Consider the following 22,471-nt stretch of genomic DNA (forward strand, 5'->3'; position numbering starts at 1 on the left):
CATAAATCCTCTTCAGAATCTCTCTCCTTCCCTTCCTCTCTTATTTACTGTGACTCCAATTTCATAAGTCTTATGTGTGTCCCAGTGTTTGCTTGCATAACAGTGAATGTTGCATCATTTCTACAACTATACAAATGTTAACAGTAATGCCTTTGCTTAATTTATCATGCAATCTTTAAAGTCCAAAAAGCAGCCTTAAGAAAGAATGTGGTATGTAACACATGAGTTGCCCTTGGTAAGTCCCTTTATAGTGCAGTCTTTAGTCTGAGCTTTAGAGAATTTCTCCACTGTTTGAGCCTCAAAATATTGAACTTCCCACTGGAATGAAGTCCTTGTACATGTAGTTTTCAGCTGCCAAAGATCCTATACTAAAACACTGCTTGGAAGGAATATGAAAAAGGACGCCTCCATTCTTAGTGGATTACTCTAAGTGCTGCACTCAGGTTGCATATTTATTTTCTGACTCAGTACATAATTAGGTTGCAAAAATGTCAATAGGTTCATTTCTTCCCTTGAAGAATAATTCTTAGGATATTCTTTCAAGAAATAAGAGCACAGGGAAGACTTGAACCTAGTTGTGAACTTTCTGATGGAATGCCCTAATCTCTGGTGTCCTAGAAAGAAAGAAGACTTTCTAGACACTTCTGTCTGGTGTCTGCTTCATCAGGCATGTCTGGAGAATGGATACAAAGCGGGCGAGCAAGGTGAAGAAATGAACTAGGTCTTTGACTTCTTCACATATCAGGCAAGTTTTTGTGAGTATGGCCAGAAAAGAAAACATTTTACAGGAAGTGGTTCTTCACGGAATCACAGAATTGTCAGAGTTGGAAGGGACCTCTAGAGATCATCTAGTCCAACTCCCCTGCTGAAGCAGGATTGCCTAGAGCACATTACTCAGGACTGCATCAAGGCGGGTCTTGAAAATCTTCTTATTGCTCTAAGGTTTCTTAATATGTTTCCAGTCTTAAATATAAGTTCAACAAGGATTTCAGGGTTTGAATTTTAGATTAAAGCTCATAAAACTGGAGTTAGGTGTGGCTTAAGCACCTAAATCCCTGGTTTGTCATAGTCCTCAGTCCTGGTATTTATTAATTAAATAAAAACAGTAAAAGCCCTGTCTGTTAATTAAAGCTGAGATTTCTAGAGAAGTCTGAATGAATTAAGTAAGAAATTCAAATTAATTGGAGCCTTCTAATACCATAATACTGCTCAAAAATCTTAGACTAATTCCCTAATGGTACCTTTTTTCTTTATTTGAGTTATACTTCAACTGCTAATGCTAAGTAAAAGGCAAAAAAGATTCCTGACATAAATAAGATTCTGATTCTTTTTCCTATTTTCAGCATGGTTGCTATCAAAACCTATACTTGAAGAGGAAATAAAATTATCTTTTCTTCAACAGGCAGAGGCTACCAAGATGAAAGAGTATTCCATCTCCTAAGGTATCTATAGCCTTTGCTGAAAGTATGAGTTGTTCTGACTCACCTGGATTGCAAAGCCTGTAAAACATATACAGACACAGTAATTTTACCAGATCACACTTTACCATGTGTGAACTTTAGCACATTAAAAACAGTAGAATCTAGCTGTTATTGAAATTAAACTGTCTCCTGAAACAATATATTGCCTGAAAAAATTATCTAAAAAATAAATAGAAAAAGGTAAGAGATGTAATAGGAATTATTAGTAACTGCTGCCTCTAAAATCAAAGTCTGGGTTTTGATACCTTATTTCATAAATGTGCCTGTAGCCCCCAGAGAGCTGATCTACAAACACTTTGGAAAGACCGTGCATGCTAGTACACGTGGACTGAAATCACTCTGGAGACCTTGTTGCAAAAATTTAATTGCAACAATGAGGGTTTTTCTTTTTCCCTCTCTTCATTCACCATGTGAAATTGCAGAGAGATCATACAATGAAAAAAAGGAAAACAAAATACCTGTCATTGTGTACTTAGCAAAACATTGTGCAAGCTGCCCAAAGTTCTGAAGGGACAGTGATATTTCTCATTCTTAGAAGAACTTTGTCATCAGTCAAGCAAGCAGTGGTGCTTCCTTAATATAAACATCACCACTAAGCTACTGAAATTGTATCCTTCACCCAATCTTACAGTATCTTCAAGACACTGTTCTACACAGTGACACTATAGAGAAGAAAAAAAATCATTGCTTTTAATTTTTATATATATTTTTTTTAATGAGTAAATGCAACAGTAACTTTAGACACTTCACCTAACCCTACGAATGGAGGTCAACCCTTTAAACTAGCATACCACACTTCGTGTCAATATGTGCAACAGGTGTTCTAAATTCCCACTATAGAAAACGAGCGTCTGGTTAATAAACCCAGTGGAGTCAAGACAAAGGTTCTGCTCAGCCTATAGCTGATCCCTGGGCCATCACTCAAATTCATGTTTGAAACATTAATTTAGATTTCTACACATCTGTAGGCGAGCTAGGGAGTTTATTCCGTTGCACGAATGAATTTGTATAATGACATTTGAGGCAGTTTACCTAGCCCAAACATTCTAGCAGGCACCTCTATCTCACCTTCAGTTGCAGCTCCAGGTCTTCTGTTCATCCTGTCTTGTATCCACTAGTTCTGTATGGATGCTTAGGGCTTTTCAGTGACTCTAGACACATGTTCAGAGGCAATTCAAACAAGCCCCAGAGAGAGAGGAATTATCCTCTAGACTTGTAGGCCTGAAATTAGATGCTGAGATGTGGTGTATGAGCTAGAGGATGATTAATTTACCTAAATCTGTATATCTTGTGCCTTGTCAGGAACTCTGTGGTATCTGATGTATCCGCATGGGACTGGTAAATACAGTCCAGAAAATGTACACCATTCTGTAGCAGAAACTGGAGGCCATGCTGAAGTATTTCATGTGGCACTGGACATTAAAACATGTGAAGCTGAATTCAGTCACAACCTAGGGAGGAACAGTAAGTCTGTAAGGCCAAATAGGCAGCAAACTGAGTCTTCAGTCCAGGCTTGTGTGTGTGTGTGTCATCCAAAAACATGCTTTTAGGCATTTAAGGAGTGTCAAAGGCCGAAGATAAGAGAGGGTCAGATGCTAGCCCCTGTCCACTGGCTAATTGCAGAGCTAACTGAAGTGGAAATTAAGCAGAATGTAACTACCTAAATCCTTTTGTAGATCCCTTTGAAGTTGTTTGATGTTCAGAAGTGTTGAATATTCTATGCTTCCCAAAATCAGGGACTTACACCCGTATTCTCTCTCGTTGAGGTTCTATTTTGTAAGCATGGCTGGGGGGCTTGATTTTCATAGGTGTTGAGTAGTATTAATTAATGCTTGTAGTTTGGCACCTGGCAAGTGCAGAACTCAAAATTAGATGCTATTTTTGAAAATGTGAAACTCTTTGTCTTTAAGCTCCAGGGAAACATTTCACAGACATGGAAAGGGGCTGGTTCACCAGCTTCACCTCACACATATAAATCACTGAGTTTTATTTTTAAGTGTTGGTTGACTTTTGGGGCTGGGTGGGGGGCAGGAGCTTGTTTGGAATAACTTTGTTTTTTTTCTTTTTTAAAGGGAGAGGATTAGCTTTTATTCGTACACAAGCTTTGGGATCTGCAGAACAGTGACAGTTCATTTGCAGGTGGGATACCACCTTTTCCAGCCCCATAGGCTGATTTGAAGACTATCTGCTTTGGGAAGTGTATGGACTCTGTCGCTTAGCAACCACCCTCCCTCTTAGAGTATCAGGAAGACGCTCTGCGCATGCATGTGCACCAGTAATCTGGTTTTCAGACCACAGAAGGCCTTGTTGTGGTAGTCAGCCAGATCACACACAGAGATATTTTGCAGACAATCAGTTCATTTCAACTCAGCATAGGCAAAATCTGAACCAGCTCCTCTTAATATTCAGTTTCTGAGCTGGAAATATTTGAGATCATTGTATCGTTTTTTTTTTTTTTGCTGGAAAATCTAAGGGAATATTACCTGGGCAGTGAGTTCCTAGTCCAGGTTTTTACTGAAGTCAGTTGCAAACTGTGTGAAGTCTTGCTAAAGTATCCAGGATGTTTTCTGACAGCAGAGGGAAATGTGAAGAACATATAGCTACAAAAACAGAGAGTCATTACTGGTGCATGAGACTGAACTGAAAGATAGCCACTTACTGGTTAAGAAACACACACAAGTTCACATGATGACTTTTTCCCTCTGGCTGCTAGTCAGAAGTGTAATGAAGCAGCAGTGAGTTGGTTAAGTATATTTGTGTTTGTACTACCTACATGGGTGTACGCTAGTCATCTGGTGCTGAAGGTTCTGAGACGTACACTAGATGGTGCTTGCACAACACAAGGAGCAAAAAGTGCGTCTGTCTCAAGATGTGTCAGCATCTCAATGCTCTACCTCCTCCCCGAGTATTTTGTGATGCACGCTCTGTTCCATTAAGTGGAGTCATGTAATTAAATATAAAAGGTTCATGAGTGATGTAAAAAAATAATTATTTTCTATTTCACTGACCAATGTAATGAATTGATAAAAGCATTAATTTGCATATCTGTTTACATGTTCACACATGCTTATGTATATACACAGTCTTGGCAGCTCCAAGTTTCTAAAGACAGAGAGCTGGTATCATGAAACCTTTTTTATACTGCTTTAAAGACCTAGACATGCACAGAACTGAGATGAAAGGAAAGGCTCTTTAGTATATGTTTATACAGTGTTCAGCACCATACAAGCCTTAACTAGTGTCTGAAATCTAGCATGAACTACCAAGAATTTTGGAAAAGATGAGGAAGAGAAAGAAGAAAAAAAAAAGAAAAAAAAAAAAAAAGAAAAAAAGAAGGACATGGATCTTCCCCATTTCATCAGTATTGTCAAAGAAAATTAAAAGAAAAAAAAAACCAAACCCTGAATGCTAAAAGAAATGATTCCTGTGCACTGTGTGAAGACATATAAATTGTTTAAAAGATTTTTATATAACCTTGGGACATTTGAAAAACTAAAGGGAAAAAAACCTGAATCAATCATTGTTATATTTCCATGTTCTCCATAAATTTTTAATATATCAACAAAGGATATCTTGGATTTAATTCAAAAATAAAAATAAAAAGCTTCAAAAATTATTGAAAATAATTCAAGTGTCAATATAATATGTATACTCAGCATATCCCAACTGAAATAGTATAAACACACCACCAAGACATACCATATATTGATTCTTGGTCCATTGTTTTTGAAGTTCAGTCACAGTAACAGCTTACAATAGTTTAACATCCCAGTTAAACATGTTAACTCTGAGTCTGTTTAAGGATCTTTCTTAATTCAGTCATGTCTGGAGGCTTACATACCTGAAATGTGGTCTAAGATCAAATGTAATTACTTTCAATGGACGCACATTTTGAGCAAGGTTGACTTTTGGACAGAGAAAGGGAAGTGGACACCAGGGCTGGGGGCAAGGAGGGCTGCCAGAAAGAAGAGAGAAGTTGAGCCAGGTTGGCTTGGATTGGTGCCAACATGTGAACCCAAATATCCCAAATCAAACTGTGCTGCCAAAACACAAACAAGAGCTAAACAAAAGTTTCTGCAGTCTTCTAATAATTGAGATCATTGTCGTCCAGGTGTTTGTAAAAGGAACAGTGGTGGCAAGTTATTTTCTGTGTTTTATTAAATGGGATGGGATGTAATGAAGATTGGGGTAGTGGATATGGCTGTTCCTGAAGAGTTGTGCAGGTGCATACCAAGGCTAAGTTGCTGAAGGTGTAACAGAAGCAGATAAGCAAAACCAATATTAGCCAATAGCTTTTCAACTTTCAGGATAAGAAAGGCATTTAATTGAGATGTGTTTTGACACTTGCTTGCCATGATTCCTTGGCCATCCTATTTTAATTTTTCTAAAATCCAAGGATCTTCAATGGCTTCACTGTGAAGCAAGAAGATGGTTTAAAATGGGCCAAGACATACTAGCTTCCAAGTGGCCCATCATGGAGAAGGGGCATGCCAGACTATGCCTGCATCTGCATTTTGTTATATAGAAGAGCAACAACACCTGTTTCCCATGTATGCAGCAGAATTAGTAGTTGGGCTCCAAACTTGGCTTCTGATTCTTTCTGAATCCAGTAGGAGTCAGATGCCAGGTGCTGGCTTTTGCAGCTCTGTTGCGTGGGATTTATCTCAGGTTATTATATGCTGTATCAGTTCTAGTTACAGGCAGCCTTCCTTTCTTGTTCTGTTTCCCCCCATTCCTTCTGCGTGACAGCCTCCCCCTGCCTCCCCTCGTGTTCTCAGTCCAGACTGGGAAACAGACATCTGAACCTGGTAAAATCCAGAAGTATCTAGGTAGATCCAGATCTTTCCTAGTCCTACAGGAAGGTCAAGAGGATTTCCAGAGTGGGGGCTGAGTGTTTCTGTGGGGGTGGATGGTGGGAAGAAGCAGGGAGGAGGGACAGGGAGAAGGTACATCAGGAGTTTTCATGATTCAAATCCAGTAAGTGTATCACATTAGTCATAGGAGAAATGAGTGCCTTGCAGTTGGAGCCAAGGTGTCTGGATCATCTGAGTTGGCATCTTCTTCATGTTGTTGTAGCCTGTCCAGCTGACAGATAAATAAGCACATAAGTAAACCTTACCCTAGCCAAACAGACACACCCATGTATTACACAAGGTGCACTGAATCATAGACATTAGCATTTCACTGTCTGTGTCCGATGGAGGGTGGGAGTTCATATTCCTGCAGCAGGGCAGTTAAAATAATCAATGAGTGCGTGTTCACTCCCCAGAAAGAGGATTGGAGGGGGGCCGGGGGGGGGGGGGGGGGGGAGGAACTGGGGAGTTGGGAGGGGGGAGAAGAGGAAGAGAGAGAGAGAGAGGGAGGGTGTGGTGATTGGGGAAGGGGGATGGGAGGTGGGAAAGGTGCTGATTTCAGCCCTGTAGCGTCAGGATTGCGTCAATTTGGGTTTCAACCACGTCTTCAGTCTCAGAGCGGAGCTACTCAGAAGAGCCAAAACAGGAAGGGGGTTGCAAATCAGTGTGCAAAGGGGAGGACCGAAGCTTCCCCTCCCCCCTCTCCTCCAGCCCCCTCACAGCCTCCTCTTCCACCTTCCCCACTGCTCGGGTCTCCGGGTCGGTTTTTGGTTAGGTTTTTTTTTTAAAAACCACGCTCGAACAGACAAGTGCCCGGGCGCTGTGAGAGCGGAGAGCCGGAGGGAAGAGAAGCGCAGAGCGTTCGGGGCCCCAGTCAGGTCTCTCGGTACCCGGGAGAGGCGGCTCCTGCTTCCCGGACGCCGACTCTAGCACAGCGGACAGCGGCTCCAGGACCGCGGACAGCGGCTCCAGCACCGCGACAGCGGACAGCGCCAACATGGCTCCGATCGCGGTCAGCCGGCAGCAGTTCGGTAAGCGCGTCCCGGCCCCAACTCCCCGCCCGCGTGGCTGGGGGGCTGATCCCCTCCCCTAGCGAACTGCACGCAGGCAGCCTCTGCTGAGCCACCCTGCGCCTCCCAGCACGCAGCTTGTTGGGAGGAACCTGATTTCCCCCCAGTTCTCTTCGATCTTAGAAGTTCTGTGAATTTGCTTTCTTTCCCCTCTCTGTCTCTTTCGTCCTTCCTCCCTACCCGCTCCCCCTCAGTAAAGCACCAGGAGAGATGAAGAGGCTTGTGTAGGTGCATTTTCAGACGAGATAGGGTTTGGGGTCGTTCTCTCTGTCTTGGTTAAAGTAGCGTAGCTTCAGAGTTAAATGATGTAAATGCATCCTATGCCACACAGAAAATCTTTGTTGAAGTCATTGTTAGAAAAATTCTAATTCTTTTTTTCTTGTTGTAGAACAAGACTTGTCAACCATTAGTTAAAGTGAAAGGTGGTCTTGTAAAGGACATTACTAGGAAGATGAAAATACAGGATCCCAGTGCTTGTAGCTAAACAGCTGCGTCTTGATCAATCTGGGTTTATTGAGAATAACAATGATAACAATGAACTTCTCATTTGTGTCATTTCTATGCACTGGATATAGAGTGAATAACTGTGATACCAGAAGTTTCAGAAACAGTCATATGTGTGCACTTATAAAATAGGTACATAAATAGCTTTACTTAGAAAAGCAGTAAGTAGAAATATTTCTGAACTCTGCTTTACAAATATTGACTCTAGCCTAGATTATATTTGCTTTAGCAGTGGTTTAATTCAAGGATCATTCCACTACTTAAGTGAAGTGACTCCAGATTTATATCACATAACTGAAATAATAGCTTCACCCAGAATCAATAGGTAATGTTTCTCCTATTAATGCACTGCATTGAATGTTAACCAATTGATTTACATTATGACGACAGCAAGAAATTCAGGTTGAAACATAATAAGTTGTAAATAAAAAAAACATTTTTGTTACCATTTTATCTTCTTTCCTACCCCACCCACTTGATGTTTCTAACCCCACTTGTGACATCATGCTTATCTAATTACTTAAGGAAGATAATTAATATTTTAAACACCAAATTGATTCTACCACTGCTCTCAGCAGCTCTAGAATTAAAATATACCATAATTTCCATTATTATAAAAGTCTGTTATTTCATGAAAAACTATTGTAAATGTGCAAATCATTCTCAAAAGCTAATAAAGTATTCTGATTAGTTTTCAATTACTCCTTGCTTTGTACCTTTATACTACATATATTTAAATTTCTGCAGCCTAGAGAATTCTTGAAACTTAGAAGCACGTGCTTAATTTTGAAAAAATACTTTTTGGTTATGTATATAATTTTCAGTCATTTCATTAAGTTGTTTCATTTCATTTCATTAAGTTCTTACAATTAAGTATGGAGATGGATACAGCTTGTAGGCAAAGCAAAAGTGACATGAATATTATCAGAAGAAATTAATAGCAGGCCCAATCCTTTCTGGGCTGGAACATTATGTCCTACTTTATTCTGATAGTATTGTAGATTTTTTTTAATCACCTTACTAAAAAGCAAAGGTATAGGGGCTATCCGTCCACCTTTTACCAGGATGAAACTGATTTAGTAATACATAGAGGGGGATAGTGTTGCTTTTCTTGTCCAGAAGGATCTGCTCATCATTTGAGAGAGAACCAGAACTGTTACACAATTGCCTTTATGCATAAACAATGTCATTCCATTAATATTCTATTGGTTTCCACTGTTGCAGGGAATAAAGATTAAGCTCTGATTGCTACATTGTGGGAGGTTTAAACTCACTTAGTAATGTTACTTATGGGCAAAATTGGATTTCCAATTAGTTGTGCTCATTTGCCCCTTCGATGCATGCTTTGAAGGGCTAATGATACTCTATAGGTAACTAATGTATCCACAAGACAATTCAGGTTGTAACACTTGCTCAGTTTTCTCTTTATTCAGTTTGAGTCTAGGATTCATATTAAAGTAGAAGAGAATTATATTTTAATGTTTTTTTCTTATATACTTCTCAAAAGTAGTGACCTTTCCTGTAAACTCCCAGTAGCTTTGATTCATAGTGTTTTAAATGCAAAGCTTAGTGGTTATCAATAATACACTTAATAATTTTTCAGCTTTGTATTCGTATGTGACTGTCCAATGTCACATCCATCTGGAAAAGACACTTGGTATATAATTATTCTAAATTTTCTTGATAGGCTTCCTCCTGCAAAGTATTGAAAATCCCATTGAAACTCTTGAGTGTTATAACCTCCAATTAAACTCAGTTCTTTCAAGAGATACCTCCAGGCAATTATGGGATCAGACCATAAAACATGAGTTAATTGAGTGTACAAAGTATTCTAGGAAGCAGTGTGAAAAGCAGACGACATATCTATAAGTAACGCATATTTCAGAATTTCTTTTATCTAGCCAACAAAGCTCCATAAACTCAAAGCTGAAACCTTCTGAGAGCTGGTATTACTGGCAGATATATAAACTCAGAAACTACACACAGAGGGATGAGATAGCCAAACAATTACTAATTGTTATTACTCTTAGGATGGGAATAGTGTTTTCCTCCCAAACACTCAGTGTACGGAAAAATACTAACATAACAAGCACACCTTAGTATGGGATTACACACTCATGCCTGCAGGTGGCGAGCAATATGTACAATGCAAAGCAGTCGATTCTGCTGCTGTTACCATCTCGTATCAGTTTGTTTCACTAAATTATTACTTTATTAAATGTCACACAGAGACCAAGGCATTGCTGCTTATGTCCTTGTTGCTATTTATTTGATTTGCAGATGAAATTCCTACAGTGGTTGGGATCTTTAGTGCATTTGGCCTTGTCTTCTCTGTCTCCCTTTTTGCTTGGATCTGCTGTCAACGTAAATCTTCCAAATCGAATAAGACCCCTCCATATAAGTTTGTCCATGTTCTGAAGGGGGTTGATATTTACCCTGAGAATCTCAACAGTAAGAAGAAGTTTGGAGCAGATGATAAAAACGAAGCAAAGAACAAATCAGCAACGCCAAAGAATTCTCTCCATCTTGACCTGGAGAAGAGAGATCTAAATGGCAACTTTCCCAAAACAGCCCCTAAAATCCAGAGCTCTCCAGACCTTGAAAATTTGTCTCCTAAGCACTTTGCAGAAAGGAAGAAAGACTCAGTGTCTCCTGATAGTTTAAAATCCATCACTTCCCTGTCATCTGAAGATAAACAAGACAAGCTAGGAACTCTCTTTTTCTCCTTAGAGTACAACTTTGAGAAAAAGGCATTTGTAGTGAACATCAAAGAAGCACGTGGGCTGCCAGCAATGGATGAACAGTCAATGACTTCTGATCCCTACATCAAAATGACAATCCTGCCGGAGAAAAAGCACAAGGTGAAAACCAGAGTGCTGAGAAAAACCTTAGATCCAGCTTTCGATGAGACCTTCACGTTTTATGGAATCCCCTATAGCCAAATTCAAGACTTAACACTGCACTTTATGATCCTGAGCTTTGACAGGTTTTCCAGAGATGATGTCATTGGAGAAGTCCTCATTCCCCTCGCAGGAATTGAATTGTCAGAAGGAAGACTGCTAATGGACAGAGAGATCATCAAAAGAAATGTTAGGGTAACATATTTTTTATTTAAGATTTAAAAGTGGAGTGCTAGTGTTAGCTATGATTCTTGTGTAATGCTGCTAGCATCTTGTAAAGAAAAGGGAACAAGTTCATCATGCAAGTCATTGAGGTGCTTTCATAATGGCAACATGAGGATGCAATTACACAAATGTAATAAAAGAACATTACAATGAGCGTGTTGCAAGAAATTTCTAATGTGGCAAACTCCATTTGCTTACTCAGCTGGTCCAGCAGGTTTGAGTGGACCCATTTACATTAGGTCAGGTGGCCTCAGTCCACATTAATTTGCTTTAAAAGGAAATATATTAATATATTATTTCCCATCTCCCCTCCCTCCTTTTCTGTTTGAAATCATTCTTTCTTAAAGCTTATTAAAGTCAACGTAAATCTTTTACTTCAGCCACATGGTTTTTATAGCAGATTCTTAAAGCATGCAGTGTAGTCTTTAGTTAAGGAATTGGAACCTGTTAGAGACAGTATTGTTGATGTAGTGGTATGTTCTCGCACTTCAGTGCTGCCACTATCTTCTTTCTCAAGAACTGTGACTTCGGCTGCAGCCCTACCAAGGATAGTATGACATGAGGGAGAAACCAAAGCATATCTGAAGTCAATAGCAAAACATACTGACTTCACTGGGCTAAAAATATTTCATACCATTTTGTCTCATTTCAGAAAGTAGACATCATTTACAACCATCACAGCTGAAACACAGAAACGCACATACATCACACATAACGTCTCTTAATCTCTACTAAGGAAGTGGAACGTGTATTGACTTTCAATTTGATTGTTTTCAAAGAGCAAGCATTCTGCCAAATCAAATAAATGTCTACCAGACAACATACCTATAACTAATACTGTTATTTTGCAATTCTATTGCTATATTACAACAACTAAACTATGTCGCTGGTATTCTGTTGATAACTTATTGGGTTTTCTGGTATATGAGGTATTATTTTTGCTTGTTTCCCTCGCCCTCCTCCTTTCTGTGAAATAAACTACTCCTGCAGATTCAAATCTAATAATCGTAGAGAAAATCTTTGATCTCATTTTTCTTTCCTGTATATTATACTACTTTAGAAAGTGTCAGAGATGAGATTTCACTAACTGAATTCTTCCTGTTTAAAAACATTTTACTGAAGATTTTTTTAAAATTTACCTTTAGTCAATTTTTTTTTTCAATATATCTTTACAGAATTTTTGTCTTTCTTGAGATATTCTTCTTTCACTGAGACTTTTTTTCTTTAGGATGTAGGATTTAATTTCTAATCTCTGAAGCTAATGATGTCATATCAACATATATTTTCACTTATTTATTATTTATTTTTGTCCAGTCTAATAACCAACCATAAGAAGAGATGTATAACTAGAGTAAAGGGAAATTGTATTTGCTATGTAAAGCAGTATAGCTCCATAAGTTGTGTCCTTTTATGCAATATCAGAACATATAGTTATGTGGCATTTTATAAAGCTTCTTGATTCTGGTTTAGAGCTTGGTCAATATAATTGCTTCTAAGTAATCTTATTGCTTTTGTCTTTCATTTTCTCAGAAATCGTCTGGACGTGGAGAATTACTGATCTCTCTCTGTTATCAGTCTACAACAAACACGCTCACTGTGGTTGTTTTAAAAGCCAGGCATCTACCTAAATCTGATGTGTCAGGATTATCAGGTAATGGTTTTACTAATGCGTATACCCTAAGAATATAAAACAAACAGAAGAAGACAACTGAAATGTGGCATTTCAAAGACTAAAAATAGTCTATAAATGAAGAAATAGTGTCTCTCTTATTTTCATCCTACTAATTTTATTCATATCTAGGTCAATAGATTTATTTTCTAGGGTATGTATTTTACAAATTTGTTTTTCTATCACATGTTAAAAAACAATGACATCTGTTAGTAGTGGAAACCAATGACTTCTGTCATTGTCTTGAACAGAACCCATCTGCCATAAGCATGGAATGTTGTTTGCAGATAATAAAAGCTTTTATTTATGACAAAAATCAGTTAATTTATAGAAGATCAGTATTGAGTGAGATCATTATACAGTTTATTTCAGCTGAGCACCAAGAAAAGCAACCAGTTACGTCTGTGCTGAATTTGGCCCACTGAGCATTAGTATCTATTTGGCAAGGTGAAAAGGTGAACTATGCCAGTGCTGGAAGCAGGTTGCAACATAACACTCGTGCTTAGTCATGAGCTATACTTGGGGTGCACTAAGAAGGTACAGGTTTTGTAGTCCTTTCTCCTGTGCTATTTTGCATTCCTCCTTTGAACCTCCTTTGAAACCAACATTAGAAGTGCACTTTGATGCACATTAATGCTAGGTAGCATAACAGAATAAAATGTAAAGTACAATGTACAAAGGATAAGACAACCACAGAAAAAGAACAGTACATAACAAAGGTCTATACAAACAGTTGCACATCTGCTGTTGATTATAGAACTGATATCCTTTCATTTCACAGGATTTTTTAAAAGAAGCAGAAGAGGAAGTAGTTTTGGGAACCATTGAATCATAATTACGACAGCCAATAATACAGTCTTTCTACTTCTCATACAAGAAATACTGCAACACACAGAAAGTTAACCCATCCAGGATCCAACACAACAAAGCTGTAGATAACTCCCATTTACAGGGTGGAGTTCTGTTGAAATCCTTCTTCTGATCTCAATTTTATTCTCATATAAGGAGAGAGGATATAAATGGGGCCCAATAGTTTACTCCATTGTAAGACAGCATAGGTACTTTGAATAAACAACCCTAAATTCAGAGCAGAGAGTAGAGGTTTCATAAAGACATCATGACAGTAAGCTGATCTCAACAAACTAAATCTGCCTGAGGTTCACCCAGGTGGGAAAATAACCTGAAGACAAAAGCCTTCCTAGTCTCAGCAGCCACCTGGATCCTATAGCACATCTAAACCACACATTCATTTACTGTTTCTCTTATGAGTAAAAATGTAAATTGTTTGTTCTTTCCAATTCCCTCAGTACAACCTTTCTAACTATAAGAGGAATGTAAGAGATACCGGCAGCCATGCTGGACACCCAGTTAATTTAGATAGTTCTTCATTATTTGTGGTTTGTCAGCAAGGCCAGGTTCAATAGAAATTTGGGTGTCAGTTACATACTGCACTCACGACATTCCTTATTTCCTCTGTGACTTTCCCCTCAGCCCAGCATAAATCTTGGACAAGAAGGAGGGTGAAATGGTGTTTCTATGGGATCAACTAAACAATTGCATAACTCAATCTCCTTAGGAAGATGGGAACTTTATTATTCAGAAGCTGTTCCATTCCCTCAAACTCCTTAGTTTCCTTATCATTGGTGTTGAGGTCTCCTAATAGCCCTAATATAATCAAGAGGAACATTCTAGCCTTATCTACTAGATGACCAGGAGCCAATGAGAAAATGTCCTTTAAACAGAAATGAGCAAGAGTGTGAACCCACTGACGGATATTGATCCTGATATTTTTAATGCTTGTGTGACATACAGTCATTCCAAAGCAAATCAACATTTTAATAACATTAAACCTTATTTTAAAAATGTTTATTATTGTGTTCAAATGTGAGGTGAAGATGTTTTCTATCATACCTTAGTTCTCCTGAACTAGTGTCAGTTGAAGGAAATTAAAACCTTGTCACATCTGACCATTTCAGTCTGATGTTTGGCATAACATTTCTAAATATGGTTCTGTTTTAATTTTACTTTTTAAAAAAGTATTTAACTATTCCTGATGTTTATTAGCTGACTTTTACATAGACTATCTTGTTTGACTGAGTTCAGTAGAAAGGATTATGAGGAACACAAACACTCAAAGTTGGTTAACAGCTAAAAATATGGACATTTTCCCTTCCCTTCTTCAATAGTAGTACAGTACAGACATAAAGTCAACTACATATCTTAACAACACACGTACCCTTACATTTAAAGTTTAACATTACATTTGATCATTAATTATTAGTAGGAGGATTTAATGAAGCCAATTGACTTTGGTAAAACCACAACAGAAAGGAATCATATCCATTCATCAATTTTCTCAGCAAGAGCTTACTCTTTCCTTTCTGAGGCTTCTCTTTGCACAAGTCTTATTACCAGTAATGATTATCGCCTACTGGTAGAACATGTGAAAAGCAGATTTCCATTATACATAAATATGTAATGATACATATTTGTCAAAGTCCATTAGAATTTTGTATCATATTAAGCTTAATGGACCATAAGGCAGGATTTATCTCATGAAGAAGACACCTGCATTTGGTCAGATGAATCATGCCCTAAACTTCACCATCTACCTTGATTACATCTTTGATGATCATAAGCAGAGCTTAAAGGGACTACTTCAGATTTAAACATTGGATGAGATGAATCATCTCTAATAACTTGAAACATCTCCGCATTGTGATGTAATTATGTTGATAAGTTATAAAATTTACCATTAAAGAGATCAAGGAAATTCTAAATCACGCTATTCAAACATAATCTGTGCTCTCTCTTTTCATTGCAGACCCTTATGTCAAAGTGAACCTGTACCATGCTAAGAAGAGAATTTCTAAAAAGAAAACCCATGTGAAGAAATGCACCCCCAATGCAGTGTTCAATGAATTATTTGTCTTTGACATTCCTTGTGAGGGCCTTGATGATATCAGCATTGAATTTTTGGTTTTAGATTCAGATAGGGGGTCAAGGAATGAGGTCATTGGCCGGTTAACCTTGGGATCTTCAGCAGAAGGAACAGGTGGAGAGCACTGGAAAGAAATTTGTGAATATCCTAGGAGACAAATTGCCAAATGGCATATGTTGTGTGATGGTTAGCAGCTTAGAGAGGGGTCAGAACTTGAAAAACTATATGTATTTCCATAGGCAAGGAGCAGTTTTCTTTCTATGCTATGTATAATTACAGGCTTGTAACTACAGGACTTTTTTTTTTTTTTTTTTTTGGGGGGGGGGGGTGGTGGTGAATAAAAACTGGATTGAATTATCAGTACTGAAGGTAACTAAATTTTCACAGTAAATAAAGGAATTTCTATTTCATTAGACTTTAACACAATTGGATGAGATTCAAATTCTTCTGGAGTTTAAATAGCCTGAAACTTCTGAAGGAGTATAAACTTCAATAAAAATAGACTATGTTTTATGAAAAAGTCAGTGGAAACCTTATTAGTACTGTTATACAGAAGAAGATAACCTCATTAGAATATATTACTAGATCTAAAAAAACCACCTGTGGTTTACTGGGGATAGGGACTGAGTCTGTAAAAGCCACAGGGAAGAAGGATGAGTAGCAGGGGAAATCCTTCTGCCCCTCCATCAAAAACCTTCTTTATGAAAATTCAATCATTATTTCAAGTTTTGGTTACTTATACTTTGATCATCCCAAAGACTGAAGAGATTTTCAGCAATTTGCTTCACATGTCACATCATGTGTAACTAGTTGTTTTATGTGTGGAAATACGGTATAATTATTTACACTTGGATTTTTTAATATGTGTATATATGGATTGTTTTACTACAGTGACCAAAATAGATACATTCTACAAATCGTTGAGCAAGTTACCATACATTCTTTTGTTAAAAGGGCTCCTTTACAGGTTACTGCACATGTTACAGTATAGCTAGAATTTGGGATTAGATATGGCTTGTGTGTTATTCCTATAACAAGGATTACACTTTAAGCATTTCAAGCCATGGGAAGGCATTTCTATCAAGATGGAAGTAACATACGTGACATAACAGTCAAAGACCTTTCACCAATTATAGTTGTCTCTTCTTTTATTTCATTAAAGAACAAATAAAATAATGAAATAGAGAACAAGACCTTATTCGGTTGTTTAACTTCCTAAATTGTGAGTAGTGCCATTACAACCAGTAAGACTACTCCCAACATAAAAAGTTTAATGCATTTTAAACTTTTGCAGGATAGGTCATATTATAATTTGTCCAATATTATGTTAGGCAAACTACTTGAAAAGTGCATTTCACTTAGATTATATGCATTAATGTCCATTACTGATTGTGCTAAAAATTGGTGGTGGTAAGGGAAAATAACATCTTGATTTCATGTTAGTGTAACATATGTATGTTTAAACTGTGCCAGGCTGGGGCAGTATCAAGTGTAACGTAAACAAATATATAAATAAAACATTTAGACCTGTGAAATTTAGTCACACCAGATAGATTTTTAGGCTGTCAGAACTATAGCACAACTATAAGCAGCGTATTTCCTGAAGTTTGTACACTGATTTCTGATGCAGAATTTTTTGCAAATATTAGTTTTACTTCATTTTCAATTACAATACATATAAAGAATAACATAATGATGTTAGTTGTTGACATAAGGATTTAAAAAGTAGAAAACTATTTTCAGTATTTTTGCATACATCGTTTTGTCATATGTAATTCCACTGAAGGGAATGAGACTATTTCAGAATTACGGTACTGCTCAATGTGAATAACGGTAACAGAATGGGCATGCCAGGTAAAATAATCACCATACATTGGATGTCAAATTACTTTCATTTGGATGTCAAACTACTTTCATTAAGTAACAGATCCAGGTCTTATTCAAAACTATTGGGGATTTGTTGTCGACTTTACCTGTTCTCATAGGCTAAATTATGTTTGCGGTAAAGGACACTGAAATATGAAATATGCAAGTAGACAAATAGTACTGGAAGTATTCTATTGAGACTCTTCCAGGTTTTGTGTCAGTATTTTCTCCAGTTTTTGAGAATGTGTTTGATATAACAGTGTTTATAAAGTTCTGTATAAATACATTTTCAAAATAACATAAACATGCTTTTTATGATAATGCTCAATGTAAAAAACCTGCGTATTGTATGTATAAAGGAGAGGAATTTTTTTTTTCTTATTTCTTTAGAGAGCTGATTAACTGCTTAAGGGCTAGAGATTGCCAGCCACACTCAAGCAAAGCTAATCCAAAGCCACCACATTGAAGGAAGGATGCCCACAGACTTCAGTGGGGTTTGAAGTGTAATCACAGAGCAAAACTCTTCTTGTGAGTCAACCCAGCAGTATCAATGGGACCATGGATAAGGGGAGACACAGTCTGATCTGGTGGAAGCTAGGAGAGTTAAAGTCATTACTACACAGCCAGAGTTGTTACAATTTCTAGTAAGGAAAGAACTTTACACTGAAAGTGATTGCATGAAAGAGAGTGGGACAGTTTGTAATTAAAAGAAAATGAGGTTTTGTGTATTGGCCCGTAAGTAGTACATTAGCTTTATAAATGAGATGATAGGAGTCATCTGTCTCCAATGGACAAAAATTCTGACATTAGGAGAAGAGAATCTGCCTTTTTGAATTACTGATGGGCTATGACCATCTTTCATTTTGCATCTAAAAAGTCGTCATCACTTTTTTTTTTCAAGTTTCTATAACAGCTTGAGTGTTAATATTTCTACCAGCTAAATTGCTATTGTTGTTGGGGATAGGAGGTAGGAATGGAAAAGAGAAGAAAAGGCACTTTTATTAAATCTAAAACCACCCTGTAGATAGAATTTTGTTTTTCATTTAAAGCGATGTTCAGCTTGGAAAGTCGAGTAAAGACGACTTATAACACATCTGTAAACCAGGCAAGGCAGAAGCGAATGTAGACCTGTACCAAGATGAGAAATTCTGCTGTTTTATAAAGTATTCAATTCTCATTGTGAATATCTTGAACTCTGTTAAGGATACTGTACTGTACTAAACATGTAAAATATGTTTGTCTAAGTAGCTTACAAAAATAGTAACTCCTTGAATGGGAGACTATCCACGTCTGGAGATCTGTCGTAACTAAATACCTGATTCGTTATGGTGTTGTAACTTAATAGAAGTTATTTGAGAGGAAGCATGGTGTATGAGATTTTGTAAGTTATTTGTGCTGGTTCTGTATGTTGTGCCATGTGTGTAAGACAAGAATAAACTGCTGCTTTCGTTCATCCCATCCCAAAACAATTATCCCACCAATGTATCTTTTCCAGAGATTTCTGCTATTGTTTGCATTTGTGGTATATTCTCTCATAATTTTATCAAAAAACTTTTGCCTTGAATAGTCTTCCTCTTCTTACAGAGGTGGACTACACTTTTTCTGCCAAATACTGCCTGGGCATACTACATGTTCTTTATTTGTAGCTTCTTGCTGCATACTTATATTTGTCTTGAATTGTACTGTATGCTCAGGCTAGAACTGAGACATGGTCCATGGCAGAAAATCTGATCCCTACATATGCCCTACAGGGACTGATATAAAGAAGTAAACAAGAATGTATTCTAGCATATTAGGGGGAAGAAGTAATACGCAAGTCACATTACTATTGGAATCCTGGTGACATTCCATTTGTTTTCGAAGAGCAAAAATTTTCCCTTGGACAATCACGCTGTATCACTCTTACTTTCTTTGATGCAAGGAAGTCATGTCAGGCACCAGTTTGTCAGGTGAGTCTGGCAGTTAAGGTAGAGAAAGTATTCCTCCAAATGTTATACACAAACTTTGCTGATGTGGTTTCTGAGGTTATTAGAGTATCTTAGCAGCAGAGAACCTAAAGCTAGGGAAGGAAGAAGGCAGTTCCAGCTGAGATACACATTTCCATTTAATGACTCCCATTGTGAGCCAACAACTGATTACCTGAAAGGGATCCCTGATCCTTGTCACAGAAATCAATGTATAAAAACTATGACAGGATCAACTAGACAAATACATGACATAGAACCTCTTCCATGGCTATAAATTGGTATATTCTCCCTGGCAAATGTGTCCCTGAGACTGATACCAAGTGTGAAAGACTGCTCTTTTCCATCCTGTGCAGTCACTTCTTTTTTTTTCCCTACATTGTACAGTTCTCCTCAAACAATGGTGATTCACACATGTTACATTTCAGACCTTCATCTTCAGGACGAAGATCCAGAATGTCTGTAGGTTTTCCAACTACAATGCAGTTGAGCCTCAGGGAAAGCCTCAAGGCTACTGCCCTGATTGCTATTTGTATCTTAAATTGTTGCAAAAGACAGATCTTGTGAGAACCTCACAGAAGCCTTTACAGGTGTCCTCCTGTTTGCAGGAGATGCGATTCCTGAGGTGTAACGCTATTCTGTAAGTCCCTTGTATTTATACAACACCACAAATAGCAACATGCTGTGCACACAGTAATAACACCTAACCACAGATGATTGTGAGCAATATTTCTTTTTCCTCAAACAACATTCAAATATGTCCCGTGTAAGTTACTACCTTCTACCTGTGCTCTCTGCTTCATGAGGTCCTCATGAAGTATCTCATGGCAGTTACTGGTACTTATTTGCTGTGCTCTGCTGATGACTCCTAAGCAATTACCTTCATTCATAAAGTCCTATCTAGAGCTTTGCTGTCCCCTTACCCAGCAATACTGTTGGTGGCCACATGGAAGAGCTGTAATAGTCTGAGGGCTGAACAAGCCTTGGCAACATTCTGGGTCAATCCTGGCTTCATGGCAAGCACCAGACCTATTACACTCATTTTCACCTTTGTGAAGAACAAGGTTTGATCAGCTGATTCTGATAAACCCCTGTTTGTTCTTCTCAGTGATCAGTGGTCAGGGCAAGGTACTTGTTCTGAAGTTGCACCTGCTCTTGTGGCTGTTGCCAGAAGTCATAAATTTCCAGTTTTCCCTACTGTAACAACCACCCTATAACAAGCGCTGGACCCCTCTCCAGCTCTGTCTGGGCAGATCTAGACCAAGCTACATAACACCACTTGGTGTTGCAAAGGATTCTCTGGTGTACTGTTGCTACTGCTGCATGACCTCCCAGCAGCCCTACCCAGTTCTGCGGAGAAGGGCTGGGCCTCAACACATGGTACTATGCTAATTGCTGCTGTGACTCCCGTGTCCCCTTCTGCTGCTTGACACTCCTCTGTAAGGTACCAAACTTCCCCACCAGACCAAACCCAAAGGCAACTTATAGTATTGGGAGCAGAGCCCAGAACTACTGCTGCATGATCAGAGACCACCAGCTGTTGGCAGCCACCCACCTATTTGAACTGTGCCGCTGATGGCGGCACCTCTGTTCGCAGTCACCAGGCCACAGGGTGCCCTGAGGACTCCCTGCAGGGGAGTTCCTCCACTGCCACGCTGAAGTGGCATTGCTCTGAGGTGAGGCTTCCTGGCCCCGCGGCCTATCCGCCTCCTGTCTCAGAAGTCTGTAAATCTGGCCAGGTGCTAGCATGCACCACTGCCAGCCCTCACTGTGCATGAAGTTGCAGCAGCCCCATCCATGGAACTCCCAGGTATTGTAGAGTTTATGGAACCGTTAACCTGGTTCTCTTTAGAGAGCAGGATGTCACTCACCCTGCAGATCCAGTGAGATGTCTCTTTATGAACCTTTCTGACAGCAAAATGCTGTTAAGTCATTAAAGAACAGGTTGAGCCTGACTGGAAAATGCTCAGCTTCCTCTTGTCCTGATGAAGCAGGTTTCATTCATTATTGAATATTATTCTTCCTCTTCGGGCAGTCTTTCAAGTGATTTTTTTTAGGTTACTGAGCTATAAAAAGGCACATGATTTTGTATTTTTCTAAGTGGACAATGTGGCATTGAGTTTGGGATTAAGTGAAACCTGAAAGAATTTAAGGTCCCACTGGATGACAGGTCAGTGCCGTGTTATTGCAAGCAGTTTCTCTAGGGCTGTGGTTGCACATAGGGCTGAGGTAGCAGTCATGGGTAGCAGTTCTGAGTTATAGTGTTCTGGATTATGAGTTAATCGGCAAATATAAATTAGAATAAAGTGTTTGCAATATAAGTTAATGTTGCAAAAAGATCCCTGTCTTTCCTCCATGTAAGAAATACTGAAAGTGTTATGAAAGGCTCTGGTTGTAAAAAAGTAGAACACAGAAAAATCCACAAAATTCAAGATGCAGAAGGTCAAAATGCATGAAGAAGAATGTTAAGATTATTTCCTTTTAAAATCACTAGAGAAGAAACATCATTTGAAAACAATATCACTGCTGGTACAGTTCTTTTTTCTAACCAGTCAAGTGTTCTGTATGGTGACTTCAAGATTTAATTTAGTCTTGAAGACAATCACAGGGATAACCATGAATTTTCTCTGACAGAAGCTGTAAATATTTTACATGGCTCTGAGAACACAACTGGCTTTATGGAAACAAGTAAGGAGTATTTCACAGTATCACTAGCAATATTGATTACATTTCAGTAATACTCTCCAAATGAGATTGCCTTTAGGATTGTGTGAATGAAAGTTTTTACTTGGACACTAATAGATAGACAGGGAAACCTCTGTATGGCTGCATCTTAGGTGCCTGTGTACATTGATTTGTGGGGTAAATAAACAGTTTTCTAGCCTCAATTTTCCTTTCAGTATCATGGGATAAAGCTTAACAACATCAATAGAAGCTACTAACTTTTGTTATGAATTATTATTTTCACTGTTCTCCAGGGCTGTAATGCTACTCTGGG

General features: G+C 38.3%; 1 protein-coding gene across 1 annotated transcript; it reads left to right on the top strand.

Annotated features, from left to right (window-relative positions):
* The first annotated feature begins 7,331 nt into the window (after positions 1 to 7,331).
* Positions 7,332 to 15,834, top strand: SYT4 (synaptotagmin 4). The gene is made up of 4 exons (XM_074166653.1): positions 7,332 to 7,365; positions 10,189 to 11,003; positions 12,564 to 12,684; positions 15,527 to 15,834. The coding sequence occupies exons 1-4, from the start codon at positions 7,332 to 7,334 to the stop codon at positions 15,832 to 15,834; spliced, it is 1,278 nt and encodes a 425-aa protein (XP_074022754.1).
* Positions 15,835 to 22,471: the final 6,637 nt, after the last annotated feature.

Source organism: Numenius arquata, chromosome Z, assembly GCF_964106895.1.
Source record: "Numenius arquata chromosome Z, bNumArq3.hap1.1, whole genome shotgun sequence".
Classification (NCBI taxonomy): domain Eukaryota; kingdom Metazoa; phylum Chordata; class Aves; order Charadriiformes; family Scolopacidae; genus Numenius; species Numenius arquata.